The sequence below is a fragment of the Parasteatoda tepidariorum genome, chromosome 8 (genome assembly GCF_043381705.1).
Source record: "Parasteatoda tepidariorum isolate YZ-2023 chromosome 8, CAS_Ptep_4.0, whole genome shotgun sequence".
NCBI lineage: Eukaryota > Metazoa > Arthropoda > Arachnida > Araneae > Theridiidae > Parasteatoda > Parasteatoda tepidariorum.
The window spans coordinates 59,639,798-59,655,803 of NC_092211.1; the positions used below are offsets into that span (position 1 = coordinate 59,639,798).

At 29.6% G+C, this 16,006-nt stretch overlaps 1 protein-coding gene across 1 annotated transcript; it reads left to right on the plus strand.

The window, feature by feature from the left end:
* The first annotated feature begins 6,361 nt into the window (after window positions 1-6,361).
* Window positions 6,362-15,782, plus strand: LOC107436249 (uncharacterized). The gene is made up of 4 exons (XM_016047883.3): window positions 6,362-6,690; window positions 8,552-8,615; window positions 11,969-12,243; window positions 14,029-15,782. The coding sequence occupies exons 2-4, from the start codon at window positions 8,552-8,554 to the stop codon at window positions 14,350-14,352; spliced, it is 663 nt and encodes a 220-aa protein (XP_015903369.2). The 5' UTR covers window positions 6,362-6,690; the 3' UTR covers window positions 14,353-15,782.
* The last annotated feature ends 224 nt before the right edge of the window (window positions 15,783-16,006 follow it).

Below are 16,006 nucleotides of genomic sequence, written 5' to 3' on the forward strand. Positions count from 1 at the left end.
TATATATATATATATATATATATATATATATGTTCCATTTGTGTATCATTATAAGCCTTGAAAGCTATTTAAGTGCGCCTTAACTTTACTTTGCTCCTTGTGTATAAATATTTGTAATCGAAAAGCATAGAACTAAAAGGGACTGTAATTTTTTTGCAGATTTTTTAAAATTAATGTTGTGTTACAAATTAGTAAAAATTTGAAAGATGAAGTTAAATATTACTGCCTTTCTAAAAATACGCCATGAATAAATTTAATAGATTCTATATAGTAGATATAATAACCATTTAACAAATTTTGTTTAATTATAACTATTAAATAAAATTATAATTAGTGATAAAATATTTTCTATTTAAATGCTTAATGTTCTTAGTTTCAAAAATAGCTGATCATCGTTTCCTATCTTTTCAAAAGAACTAAAAAGAGTAAAACTTCTGGCTGCAAACGATAATTAAATTTTTTAAAAAGCTCACTTCAACTCAGCTCCGTGACGTTCTTTTCTATTTACTACCCGAAATGAAGCGATCGTTCTCTTCCCATTCCAAGAGATCACGCAGAAAAGACTTCCCAATTACCTTTTCAGCTATCATCATTCACTTCTGCACTTGCAAAAGTGGCGCATAGTTTATTTTATTTTAATTCAATTAAACAGAACTTTTTTACTCCATCATTGAAGGACTTCCAACTTCCTGTCATGGCGGACGGCTAGCGCGTGGCAGTAAAATGGCGCAACCTCTTGTCATTATTGCCAATGACATGTGGGAATCAGCAAAATGTCTTTTATGAGTTTCTGTCTGAAAGGTGGTAATTCCATGAATTGAGGAAATAGTACATATGGCGTAGACAAGAGCTTGCTCCCTCCCCCCACTTTTTTCCCGTCAAAAAAACGCAGATGAAATGTGATACATAAATGACCTCAGAAAAATATTTAGGTTTCTTAATATGAAAGTGGCATAAGTCACTTTTTCACAAAATCAAGTTACAGAAGAAACAAATGATTAATAATTGATATATAACAATTGTAGATTATAATATAAATAGTAGATTATAATTGTAGATTATATGATTAATAATTGATGATGATATTGATTTCACCGGTTCTAACGGGGGCATTTTGCTCTGAATTCCGCTCCAATCCGACTTTAATCACACTAGCTTCGCAAAAGAGGTCACCAATGATTCATGGAAAACAAATTTTATATTACAAATTATTACTTTTTTATAAAAAAAAAAAAACTATGAGAAAAGTTATGAAAACTAAAAAGCTTTGATTAACATAGAATAAAACGCGTTGTACTATTCCTCCAACATGTGTAAAGAATATGTTGCATGCAGAACGTAATTTAAAATTTACTTTTTGCAATTGCAGTACAATTACTTAATTATTTATTTTGATCTTTGATAAGCGATGCAAGTATGTTCAGCGTTATATTTTAGGGAAATAAAGTTTAGAATGTGACTATTCAAAAGTAAAATTCAATTTTTGAAATTTTTTTTTTAAATTTAAGCAGGAGCTAACAAAAGAAAATACCCAGTATATATGACTATTAACTTACTTCCATTCCATTAACTTATTTCCATTACCATGATGGTGATTTTGCTGCTATGATTTACTGAGATATCATACAGAAAAATTGAATAATAATTTAGTTAAAATCGCAGCAATATTAATTAAAAATCCACCTGCTTACACGACCGTTTTCTTTAATTTCATAAAACTAACATTTTTCTATATTTTAAGTAACAAATATTTGCTTACGACCACAAAGTTGACTTGGTCTTTGATTCGGGATCAGGACAAAATTGTGTACGAGTTAAAATGAATACGTGATTTAAATTACATATTTCTTGCAAGTAATTAACAAGTATTAGTTTTAAGATTTTTCTCGACTTTTAAACTTGATATTTTAAGAATGTCAAAAACAGTCTTAATCTTGAGACATTTTATTCTAATAAAATTTGAGAACTATGCACCTTTATGTCCAAAATTTGGGACAAACATATTTCTGCGTGCAACTAAAGAAATAATGCATCAAGTCAAATGAAATTTTTTACATAATACATCCAAGTATGACAAAATACGATAATAACAAAATGGTAATGGTCATGACAATGGTTTAGTGAGCACCAAAGCAACATAATAAAAAACACACTCGTGTAGGTTGGTTAATATTGGTAATGACCCTTGGTTATGGTAATGAAGGTTTCACAATAAACTCTTATACTGTTCACGAAGTGAACAAATGTTATAGAACGAAGAGACACTAATACCGATTAAATAAGGTGAGTCACTAATGCCAATTTCTCCATCAAGGCATTTCTTAACTCGGCGAGGAATCTGGGAGGGAGTGACGAGTGCCAAATGCTCCCTCAAGAGCACTCTAGAAATGTTCTGTATCGTTTAGGTGGTGAGATTTATCTGACCACTGTATATTCTAAATGTCTTCGGCTTCAAGGTATTCCTCGTTCTATCACGCCCAGTGTAGATACGCGATGTCATCCGTGACAATAACACGACTCTAAGCAATCTTACTGAAGGCTTTGAGAGCTCAGCCCTATATATCAGATAAATCAAGGTGCCTTCCAGAAAGATGCGTTGGTCTTTGCGCCGGCCCAGACCATGATACCTTGACTTTCATAGTGGTTCACTTCCGAAGTATCGGATTTCTGGTTCTCTTCATCTGTGAACACATCGGAAATCATTATTCAGGCTGAATCGAGATTCATAATACCTACTGAATCGAGATTCATAGTGAATAAAACAGATCCACAGCGTCTGTGTCCGAAATTGATGTCCTGCTGGTCAAGAAAGCTGTGGATTATCAGGAAAGCAATCTGGCCTTTTTGAGATATAGAACTTACATCTTAAAGCTCTATATATGTTGAAAAGCACTGCAGTTCCTCTTCATAAATGATGACGAGATATGCATGATTGGACAGGTCGAGAAATACTTTTGAAGCTGAAGATATTCAAAGAATGATGTGGTCAAGTAGATCTCCAGACCAGAATACCATGGATCATATTTGAAGTGTTTTTGGCAAAGTTGCTACTCGCCATCCCCTCCCAGAACTTAAGGATGATAATAAGTGCCTTAATGAAGTGGAATTTAATGTTCCAAGATCTTATAAAAAGTATGAGAGCTCATTCTGTCATATCTTATGTTAAGCCTGTCATATGTGTTCTTTTGCTACAACATTTATTGACTACATTGCTCTAATGCCTATTAATTAATGATCTTGAGTTCATGCCATCAGCTTTCTTTTTTCTCATACTTTGATACATTTTTATATTAAATTTCACTTGATATTTGTTCATTATTTCTTAACCTTCAACGGTCCAAAAATATTTTTGGCTTGCGTGAGCCCGAAATAATAATAACTATACCTGGTGGGAAGTACTTCCCACCAGGTATAGTTATAATGATTAATTACAATACTATAATTAAAATTATTAATCATAACATTACTCATAGTTCTATAATAAATTGGAACTAAGTTGATTGCAAATATGACAACAATAAGTGCAATAAAAATGGTAAATTGATTTTAACCATCATATGCACAGTATTTAGTCCAATAAGTGAAAGTATATGGGTTAAACTTCAAGCATTCATTAACAACTGTTTAAGAAGGATCTTACGTATCAAATGGTTCCATAAAATTTGTAATGCAGAAATCCTTAGAAAAGCGAAACAGAAACCAATTGATCTTGAAATTAAAAAAACGTAAATGGAAATGGATTGGCGACGTTCTACGTAAAACTGAAAAATTCAAAGTAAAACAATTTTTTGATTGGGGTCCTCAGGGCGATAGAAAAAGAGGGAGACTTGAAAATACATGGCGATTGCGAACGAATTGAAAACAATGGGAAAGACATGAAAAGAGACAAAATATCTTGAGACGAGAGTTGAAATGGAAAGCACTGTGCTCCATTTCGGTGTGAAATGGACTGTTAACTCGTTTATAAGGATTTTACGCAAAAATGTTTTTGTTCCTTTACTTTTGAACATGAATTTAGAATAATATCAACAGATTTTTACAGACTTAAGAATTAAAAGGAAAGAGGGAAAAGAAACTCATATGATTTAAAATCAAGTCAAGAGCAACAGGTTAGATAACATCGTAAGCTCAAATCTCATTGAAAGGATTATGGCTTATGCCACTTTTAAAATGAAGAGTTTATTTCTCCAATTTGATCTCCGAAACCGGCAGCTTTTGCAAATGCGATGCCTCCTCTATTTAGTTAAATTGCTTTAGTGCTTTCCTTCTGCGCTTTTCCATTTTTGTTGTATTGGCGCAATTCAAGTGAAGTAAAATAAACCGGATTCGTGTTGATAGATAATTCTTTTCATTACACTCCAGAATCATTTGTCAAAATTAACTGTTGCTCTTATGCAAGCATAAAGAAATTGTTTGAAAAAATGAAAGGATGGCAAAAAGTTATAACTCAGGAATTATTTTAAGAAAAATAATAATAGAATTGAATTAAGTGAAAATAAGTATTAAATGATACAATAGGATATCCTATGTGAAATATTTGGCAATTTAGTTGGATTGTGTGGTAGTGAAACAGATTATGAGACATTATTTTTGTGTCCTATCTTTTCTTAAAAGATATATAATTAAAACAGAGGCAAATCAGGAAATTGGTGTGTGTCATTATGAACAATACGTTTTGCAGAGTTTAAACGACAAAACAATGTTCGTCCTATATTATAATTGAGGGCAGTATTTTGCATAGATAAAAATAAGCAACGGTCATTATGAATAAAAAAAATACAGGTTCTGGATATTTCATGTAATATGCACAATAATGCAAAAATTCGTTTCCGATTTTGTTTTGCAAATCTAAATTGGTTTAAGTGTGTAAATATAGCATTTAGGAAGGGGGGGGAGGTAAGTAAGTAAAGAAATCGGGTTAAAAATGATTTCAAAATTTATTTAACATTATATTTAGTTCAACGGTTGATTTAATCTTTAAATTTTTCTGAAATCTTGAAATCTAAATATTCCGAAATCTGGAAATTGTTTTTAAAAAAATTTTTCATGCCTAAAATGGATGTCTAAAGTGCGTCCTTTTCCACAAGGTGAGCTTCAATTAGCATTTTAAATGTACTGGGAAAAACCAAAAAAATTGCTATCTCGACAAGTGAGGTTTTGCTTCTTTTGTGTATTTTTTATATGAAACCAAATTTAAGTTAATACGAGAGAACGAATAGTATGAAAGTTTAAAAGGTTTTATGCATTAATATGTCAAAGTCGAGAATTCTTTAACTAAAAAAAGTTCATAACTTTTAAACCATGCCTTAATGATTTATATTTGTCTAATTGGATTCGGAAACAATACCTCACTTGTCTAGATAGGAAAGTCAAATGAGTAAATATGTAATTTTATGTTTTCCTTCTTAGTAAATTCAAAATGGGGGCTAAAGTTTACATTTGCTGGACGGCGGACTTTATTTTTTTTCATCTTGGATCCAACCCAAAACCTATTACATCAATTTCAAGCTTACGACCAATTTCTTAAGCCCTTTAAACAAAGATAATTTAGGTATGTATAATGATCTGTTCGCAATTATCAGTTTTTTTTTTATTGTTAACGGAACTGGTCTATTAATTTTTGGTCAAAACATTTCTAAAGTACTTCAAAGAAATTCAATTTTAGGTGTGCATATAATGATTTATATCCTCCTTTTTTATTGATAAGGCAACGGACTTATTTCTGAACAAAAAAATTCTAAAGTTCCTCAGAGAAATACAATTTTAGCTATGCATATTAATTTATTCGTAAATATTATTTTTTTAAATCGACATGGGAACTTGAATATAAATTTTTGGTTAAAAAATTTCCAAATTATTTCCCGTTAGAAAAATAAAATCTTCGGTAGGCGTAAGGATTTTTTTCTTAAATATATATTTTTTATTGAAACGGGAACCGGTTTATTGATTTTTAATTAAAAAGTTTCTAAAGTTCTTATAAGAAACACAACTTCCAATATGCTTGAGTAATCAAAAGTAGATTTGTATAATTAAATGCTTTATCTTAATATAATAATTATAATCAAATTAATTTTTAATTAAATTTTTAATTAATTACCATAAAATTAATTATTAATTAACTTTTTTTTAATTAATTATAATAAATTAATTATAATTAAATGTTTTATCTTGAAACAGCTTAACTCTTTTCCATATTGCCATATAATTTTATTATCAGGAACTTTTAACGGTCAAAATTCATTTTTATATCTTTAATGAATGAACAAAGTTCGATTTTACCTTCGATAGATATTTCGTTCCAAAGGTCCTCCATTCAATAGAAAATAAATAAATTACCGAACCTGCCGGTTTTCCAGACATCGCAAATATCCGTTTTATTTTTAGACGCATTCACAAAAGACCTTTGAAACGGAAATTATTTTTAGAAATACGTCAATTCTGTGAAGAATGGGCGGGTGTAATCTTGAATAATCGAAAAATTTTCAAATTTATAAGTGTCTTAAGATTAATTTATGACTCAAAATTTGGTCAAAGTTTCTAAAGATAATTTATAGTAATTAGAGACATGGAGGATCTTGAAATCATTTATATTGAGAAGTTTCAGAGATTTAGTATCATTAACTTGCTCTAGATGTACAAAGCACTCTTTAAAGGTTCTTTTATTTGTTTATATTTACAGCTCTGAAAAAGGTAATACATTTATGAGTTTTAATCTTTATTTATTTATTTTGATGATATAATTTTTTTCTGATGATGCTCATTAATCTTTAATCTTTATTTCATTCAATTTTACTGTTTTAAATTTAATTATTTTGAAGAAATTTTTTTTTGCTTACAATTAAAAGAAAAAAAAATTTTCTTAAAAAAATTTATTTAAAAAATTTTGTCCCTTTAAAATGCTTTGAACCTTTTTGTTGTCACTCATAAGAGCTTCCACATACATTTTCTAAAGTGTTCTTCCTGAATCCAGTTTGTATGTTGGAAAAATATTCATGGTAATATTTTAAAAAATCGTGTTTATTTTTTGTTTCGTATTTATGAGATGTATTTTTACAAGTGTGAAGTGCTCAAAATAATAACCCAAAATAAAAAAAGGCGTATTTTTAAAATTTGATTTCCCAGGAACTATTCGACGGATTTCACTCAAAGTTTGTGTTTTGAAATTTAAAATTATGTAAAAACAAATATAAACCCTACAGTTCAATTTTTTTTGACCATTATTAAATAAAATAATAAACATTTATTAAAAGTTATATTTTACATGAAATTACCTTTGGAAATTTTACAGTTTATAATTGGGTAAAAAATATTTCTCAATTCGATTAAAAACCCACAAAAGTAAAATTAACATTTCAGGGTGCAAACTTTGGGCAGCTTTCTTGATTAGACTATTCTGACTATATTCTAAGAATCCGGTTACCTCCTATATTTTGGGGGTTAGAAATCTGAATCTGTCAAAAAAAAAATATGTTTATTCAAAGAGAATACGTTTTTGTGTCTGATTTTGGAACTTAAATATCGTGAGAACTAAATAGTTAGCATATTTGAGGTCTCTCCTTGAAACCATTACGATTGTGTTCTAGAACGCGAAGATCCGATCATTAGATCAAAAGTTATTCAATGTAATCTCTCTTTCTTTTTTATTTATTTATTCATTTATATTTTTTTACGGACTGTTTATACAAAATTGGTTAAATTGAATTAAATAATTAAATTTAAGCTATTAAACCAACAATATTTGATAGAACGTATGCATGATTAAGAATTAAATTTTAATAACATTTAAATTTTAATATATAAAAAATAATTGAAATTATCTATTTCTTAATTCTTCATATTTAATGTACGAAAAAAAATTTAAAAAGTGTTATTAAATGTTATTTGTTTACGTTTGGAATATATATATATAATTGTTACTCGTATTGAGCTGTATATGCATAAAGCCAAGAAGATAATAGTAGTATTACGAATTGATTTTCAAGTTTCTTTAAAAACTAGTACAAAAAATAGTTTTTGAAAACTTTAAAAGAAAATAACATTTTCTGTTTCAGTTAGATAACATTAAATTTAAACATTAAATTTTTTACTCTACAAATAAAAGTAGTTGGTAAAATATGCTTTAGGAAAGGATAAAAAAAAGTTAGTAGCCGTTAAACAAAGAAAATAATTATGCCATAGTCTTATAAGAATAATAAAAACTAAAAAGACTATAATTTAGGTAAGTAAAACTTAGAACACTTATTTGGTAGAGAGAGAGAGATAAAAAACCTTTTTTTTTTATTTCTTTGAAGTATACTTGGCAGCTATGCAGTAATATTTTTTTATCTGAAATGTTTACATGATATTCGTTTTTATTTTATACTTGATTGTGTATGTTATTTTAAATGAAATGAATGATATCAAACTAAAGTTACTCTAAAGAAAATTTATTTTAATGCTGAAATAAAATTGTGAATGAAACTGTTAATAAAATAATTGGCAATAAAATTGTTAAAAAATGTTCATGTAAATAAATTTATGCATGTAAGTGAAATAATCTACCATATTTCAGATGAAGTTTACTAAAGAAGGAAATATTCTTGTGTTATTTTTGATAAGCACACTATTATACAATGGTAAGTTTAAGAACACTTTGTTGTAAGTTTAAGAACATTTTGTTAATGTGTTAATAGAAACGAAATACATGATTATCTAGATTTGGAAAAAAAATAACTGGACTTGAAGAAAAATTAACATTAGTAATACAGATTGTGAGATTCAATTAGAAGAAACAAATGCAAAGTGGTTTAACTCGTTGATGATTCTTACAACAATTCAAATAGGGAATGGTTTTTATCGCTGTTTATAAGTTTATTTTTAAATTTTAAAAATTTGACTATGAATGTTATGACTCATACGTGGTAACATGTAATTTCTTTCTCTCACTCTTTCTCTTTATTATGCTACTTTTGTTTGATTGATATCTGCTTTTGAGCGGTTTATAAACTAAACAACTGGTGAGAATGAAATAATTTTTTTGTTTATCTTACCAAAATCATTATCACAGCACTTCGGTAAAAATTAACGAGCCTTTTGGTGTTTTCACAGAACCAGAAACACGCTAAATTTTACCATTATCTGATAGTTTTGACCATACCGTTTCTTCAGTGTAAATAGTCTGTTCAAAATTATAGCACATTTCATAATTGCGTCAATAATGAGCGACTGATAAAAATTACTGAATAATTCATAATTGTTTGTATAAAGAGTAACTGAAATTTTTTTTTCAGAATGATTCATTATTTTGTGAATAAAGAGTAACTGATCAAAATTACAGTAAAATTCATAATTATTGTGTAAAAAGTAACTGAAATATTTTTTAGTATGATTCATAATTGTGTGAATAAATAGTAACTGATCAAAATTACAGTATAATTCATAATTGTTGGCATAAAGAGTAACTGAAATTTTTTTTAGAATGATTCATTATTTTGTGAATAAAGAGTAGCTGGTCAAAATTGCAGTAAAATTCATAATTGTTTGTATAAAAAGTAACTGAAATATTTTTTAATGCGATTCATAATTGTGTGAATGAATAAATAGTAACTGGATCAAAATTACAGTATAATTCATAATTGTTCGTATGAAGAGTAACTGAAATTTTTTTTTTATAGAATGATTCATTATTTTGTGAATGAAGAGTAACTGATCAAAATTACAGTAAAATTCGTAATTGTTTGTATGAAAAGTAACTGAAATATTTTTAGTATGATTCATAATTGTGTGAATAAATAGTAACTGATCAAAATTACAGTATAATTCATAATTGTTCGCATAAAGAGTAACTGAATTTTTTTTAGGAATGATTCATTATTTTGTGAATAAAGAGTAACTGGTCAAAATTACAGTAAAATTCATAATTGTTTGTATAAAAAGTAACTGAAATATTTTTTAGTATGATTCATAATTGTGTGAATAAATAGTAACTGATCAAAATTACAGTATAATTCATAATTGTTCGTATAAAGAGTAATTGAAATTTTTTTGTTCGAATGATTCGTTATTTTGTGAATAAAGGGTAACTGATCAAAATTATAGTAAAATTCATAATTGTTTCAGTAAAGAGTAACTGAGCAAAATTATAGTATAATTCCTATTTGTGTGAATAAAGAGAGGCGTCAAAATAAGAGCTAACACTGGTGAATATAACCTCTAACTGAGATTCTGATTCTAAATAGTCGTGAAGATTTTGATAAGAATTTATCTAATCACTAATGTCAGATATCTGTCTTTTCTAAAAGACACTTTTTTATCGTATATACAACATAGCGTCAGTTTAGCATTAGGAAATACAAAATGATAACTTTATCAGTGAATAGTAAATAAACAAATTAAAAATTCATAAAATAACAAAGTCTTCTCCACGGAGAACTTCTACCACGATTTCTTTTAAAATTTTACTGCTGATTTAAAAATAAAAGAGAGTTTTAAAAAAGACTGTGATTTCTCCCAGTTTATTATTAATATTATTATAAATATATTAAGAACCTGAAAAATAGATGAGTTAATTTTAATATAATTATGTTCTGAATTTTTAACTGAATTTAAAGGAGCGAATATAACTTTTTCTCTCTATACCTTTTTCTTAAATAGGTTTTAAATAAAGAAAGGGTATTGTAATAACAGCTTTTATTAATTTTAGCATTCCAATTTTAACTTTTATTGGCTTTAAAAATTGGTTTTGCTGTTGAATATTCATTTGCAAAGTTCATTAAAATTAGATACAGATGCACTCAAAATATATTTTAAAAAAAAGTTTTTAAGTTTAGAAACTTATTTTATACATTTTTAAATTTCACATTAAATCTGAAGATAAAAAAAGTAAATAAAACGATAGTATCTAAGAATATAAAAATGATATTTTTCTGCTAATTTGAAAACACACCCAATTTTTCGGCTTTAAGAACGAGCAACATTCTAAACTTTCAAGACGGTCTGCTGGTAAGGTTTTACAGAGCTATAAGCACGCTGTTGATTGTTGTTTCATGTTGTCTTCTTTTTAAGCCTACTTTTGAATTAACAACATGGCCATGTTACAGATAGATCAAGATGAACGTCAATACAAAATAAAGATGGATCACCATGAATTCCGTACCCGGCTCACACCGACCACAGTGCTGACGTAAAATATCCTCAGTGGTAGACGGATCATGGGTTAGAGTCCCATTGCCATCAAACTAACCACGGGAATATTTTGTTCTTTTCTTTCCTCTCCATGTAACGCAACTGCGAGTTAGTTTCATCAAAAAGTCCTCCACGAAGGCAAATTTCTCCCAATACTTGATCCAGGAGTTCCCTTATCCTCTGGATTGGGTTTAAAATTACAAGGCTACGGAATTGTACATTAGTATTTGTAAACCCAAGAATTTGGGTCGGCTGTTCAACGACGGTTATAAAAAATAAAGTAAAATCATGATGCAGGTTTGAATTACAGCAGTGACTGGTTGATACGACTCTACTCCTGGCTCATACTGACCACAGTGCTGACGTAAGATACTCTCACGGGTAGACGGATTATGGGTTAGAATCCTCCTGTCGTCGGGCGAACCATGGGATGTTTTTGTGGTTTTCCTCACCATGTAACGCAAGTGCGGGTTAATTATATTAAAAAAAATCCTCCACGATAGCTAGATATCCCAATGCTTAATCCAGGAGTTCTCTGGTTTTCTGGGCTTGGTTCAAAATTATAAGGCTTCGGAGGAGAGGATTGATAGTCGGACTGTTCAACGTTGGCTATAAAATTATAAAATAATAATTCGCCTGCTACTTATAAAACATAAATTACTTCAACTAGTTTCCAATTACAAAAGACATTTTGCAAAAGAACTGATGCTTTCGAGAGATTTTTTTTTAATCCAATTCCTTCAAATGATGAAACGTATTTTGCTCCTGATGAGGTCTCATTTACAAATATGTTTCTTGTTTTTAGTTGACTGCCGTCACATCCAAGAAATCTCACAAACCAAACAGAGGGATATCAACTGTTTGAAGACTAACATCGACGACTATTTGGACAATGTTTTGAAAAGAGCTAGCAAAGAGCTTCCAGACCCAATGAGGTTGCCACCAAGATCAGCTGTTGTTGATTTGAAGGATGGACTCACGTGGGGTTTGTCGACGCTTGCAAAGCTGGGAAATGCAGTTGTTGATTGTGATGGACAGAATATCACACTAAAAATCAAATTGACAGTCGAGGAACTAAAAGTAAGTCATTTTATGTTAGTTGTTCAATTTATTTTTCAATTTCATTGACGGATGACTTCGCATACTTTTTAAAGAAATATGATTTACATAGTACAGTGACCCATTAAAACAGCTCCGAGAAATAGCTCAGAAGTAACTCTTTAAAGTAGAGCTTAAAAGCGAAGTTACTTTGAAGCTCTCTTTTCAGTTCCTCGCGTAGGCTAGGATAGCCTGGTCGGTAGGTCACTGGGCCCATGTCCGAGAGTTCGTGGGTTCGAACCCGGCCGGCCGAAGACTCACCGTGTAGTAAAGTTCCCATAACAAATCAATATCTCTGGAGGTACTGGATTGGAGATCGATCGTTCTCTGATTCAGGTCAAAATTACGATCTGCGCATGAATGAATGGGTGTATGAGTGGGTCAGTCTTATGGATGGTGTTTTCAGTAGAAACATAAACAATAACAATATCGAGCTGTATGCTTGCTCTAGTTCCGGTTAGAAAGTTTGCAACTGCTTACTACATGTCATTCTGCGAGGCGATACTTTGAAACGGATGGTTTTGTTTTCAATAAAAGAAATAAATTAGATAATTTCTGAGCTCAAATTTGCCGTACTTCATAAGATATTAATGTTATTATGTAATTCTGGTAAGTTTGAAGTGAAAATTTGTTTTAGTTATTTAGAGATATATTCTTAAAAAAAGTGACATGGTTGCCAGATTTTGAATAACTCGCTTTTTTGGCAGTCTTGATTTGGCCTCTTTCCATAAGTTTATTACTGTTTGTTCTTGTTGCAAGCTGTGCACCATCTTATGTTAATGTTAACACTTTTAGCATTGTAAACACAAGTATTGTTAGCATTGTAAACACAAGTAATAAGGAATCAAATACATTGTTTGCAAGAATCTCGAAACACAATGATGCCAAATGGCTTTAAAATACAACGGAAACAGTAACCCGGAAATTTAGGCGGTACCGATCTTGCAGCGTTCCCTAGTGTAGAAAACACCATCCATAAACGGGTGTGACGTATCGTGTGGCAGAAGTCGAATTCTTGGCCACAGATGACGCCACTGGAAAATAAGAACATTCGCACCTCGGCCTAAACAGGCATACGTCAACAACAACAACAACAGTTCCTCGCGTGCCATTACACGGTAAATAGAAATCTTTTCAAGTGACGTATGCTTTTGATACTGATGTTTAAGTCGTTCCTTTTGCTCTACTTTGAAATGCTGCTAATATTGGGTTTGGGCAATTTAGTATACCCTTTAAAAGTATAACACGACTGAAACAAAACAAACAATTAAAAGTAAATAAACAATATTTATTACTAACTAGAAGCATGTTGACAGAGTTGACAACAGGCGGACAACGGATAAAAATATTTTGGCTTGTACTTTTAGCGCGCAAACTGCGTTTTACGCAATTATAAATTTTACTGTTGCTCAATAACTTCACAAGCTGTGTAAAAGCAACTTTACAGCAAGTTGTGTGAAAGAACATTCATGGTGTAATTTATCACCTAGATCCATAAGAGTTATGTAAGGTGTTTCTTTACACCACTTTAAAGTAGTAATGGCACCATTTTCAATGATGATATACACTAAAATGTTCCATAGCGTTAATTTCAGTGTTATATAATGTTACAGTGTATTAGTCTAATAATCGTGAATCAATAAAAAATCTAAAAACAAAAAAAAAACAGTAATGAAACTCCCCAGGATCTATCGTGAACACGTTTTCCTTCATTTTTTTAAGTAAGCAATTTTTTTTCTTCTTGTATAAATGACTTTTTTTTGTCAGGGAAGGTATACGTGGATTAAGGAGACGCGTAGGAGACACCGGGAAGGATATGTCACTTTCATGTCAAAGGATTTTGCAGCAGATGTCATTATCACCATCAAAAAACATAACGGCGAAGTTGTCCATCCTCATCTTGAAAGACTTGAGATCAAGAAGTTCAAAGACGTCAAGGTGGAGATTACTGGAATGGGACTCATTTCTTGGGCATTGGGAGAAATCACTACCCTGTTGTCCGGTGTATTTCAAAGAACAATTGCTAGCGCTGTCCAGAGTCCACTTGCAGAGGCGATTGAAAGGCAGATGAGGGATATAAATATTGCTTGAAATGTGGCCTTTTTTTCAATGAAAAAAATTAAAACCTAAACTTTTGATTGAAACTTTTAATACTGTCACATTTGTGAATATTCGGTTAAAAGTAATTCAGTTGAAAGGCTGAAGAAAAATAGAATTGTAAATACTTGTAAATAGATTTTTAAAATAAAAAGCAGTCTAGAAGAACATAAAAGGTGTTTTGTAACCATCACCCTTAATTTATTTTTTCAGATTCTTCTTTCTGAAAATTACGCATAAAAAGTATGACACATTGGGCATATTGATATTATCATTTATAAACAAAAATACTATTGAAATCTATTGCTTGATAGTTTGGTGCAGTATCATGCTGCTTCTAATAATTGCCCTTTTACTCTATAACTCTTCCCCTGGTCAATCAAACAGGTTTCAATGTTCTCAATCTCGCAGTTATCAGTATCAATTCGTTCGATTTTAATAGCGTTCTTATTTATTCCCCTAGCTTGAGGTATCCAACTAGTTTCAATAACTTTTTTTTTGCATATTAATATAAAATCTTTTAAAACTATTTTATTTGTATTATTACATGTAAAAACCTATAAAACTGACAAAAAATATTTTTATTGCTGTTTTTTTAATAAATGTTAATTTTTAGGCAAAAATGAGACTTTTTTTGCATATACTCTAAACACTGCAAAAAAAATTATTTCGCTTAAAACAAAAAATCATTTCAAGGCTATCGACTATGTTTTGTACTATTATCTTAATAGCAAGTGCATATACTACTGAGTTAAGGATCAATGTACTTAAAAAAGCAAATTATGAAAAATTTCCGCACTTTTCTTTGCGAAAAAAAAGCATAGAAAAAGAAATTCTACTTTTTTTTCTTAATTCGTAATTCAAAATACGTGTGCTATAATCATAAACACTCATGAAAAAATATAAACAATTCTTACAAAAACAACATGAGATAGCATGTTTAAGATAGCGTAAAATCTGAAAAAAAAAATATGATTTCGAGATAAATGCATTTAAAACTTAAAATCATTTGTCTATCCATTGTTATCCCCTCTCACATAACTGCTATAAAATACGAAATAATTAGATTACAAACAAAAATAAAGTATTTTTAGATAGCTAAGAGTACAGGGCTTCTAAATTTATAATAAACTGAACTACGAAAATTTTGCTCAAAATCATGTTTTCGCATTAGTCCACCTTAAATATTAATTTTAAGCCGTTTATGAAGATACATTTTTAACCTTGTGTTTGACAAGGGTTTTTAAAATACTCAATAAGGGTGACCATTACGAAACACCTTTCGTATCAAGCCTTGAAAGCATTCTTAAATTATACAATTTATATAGTGTAAATATGTTTTTGAAATTTATGTGAAATATTGTAAGAAAATGTATAAAAAACTATCTGCTATATGTGTAAATATTAAAATATGTAATGTTTAATACTGTGTATTTTAACGTAATGTTAAACATTACACTAAAATATGTAATGTTTAATATTTATATATTTTAAGTGAATCATACTTAATTCGTATTCAAAGAAATGAGCTTCAACGAAATATTTTTTCACAATGTTTTTACAAAAAGAAATTTAAAATGAGACATTCTATTATTCATTATTTTTTTATTATTAACAAATTATTACCCTAGTTTTTTCCAACTAAATG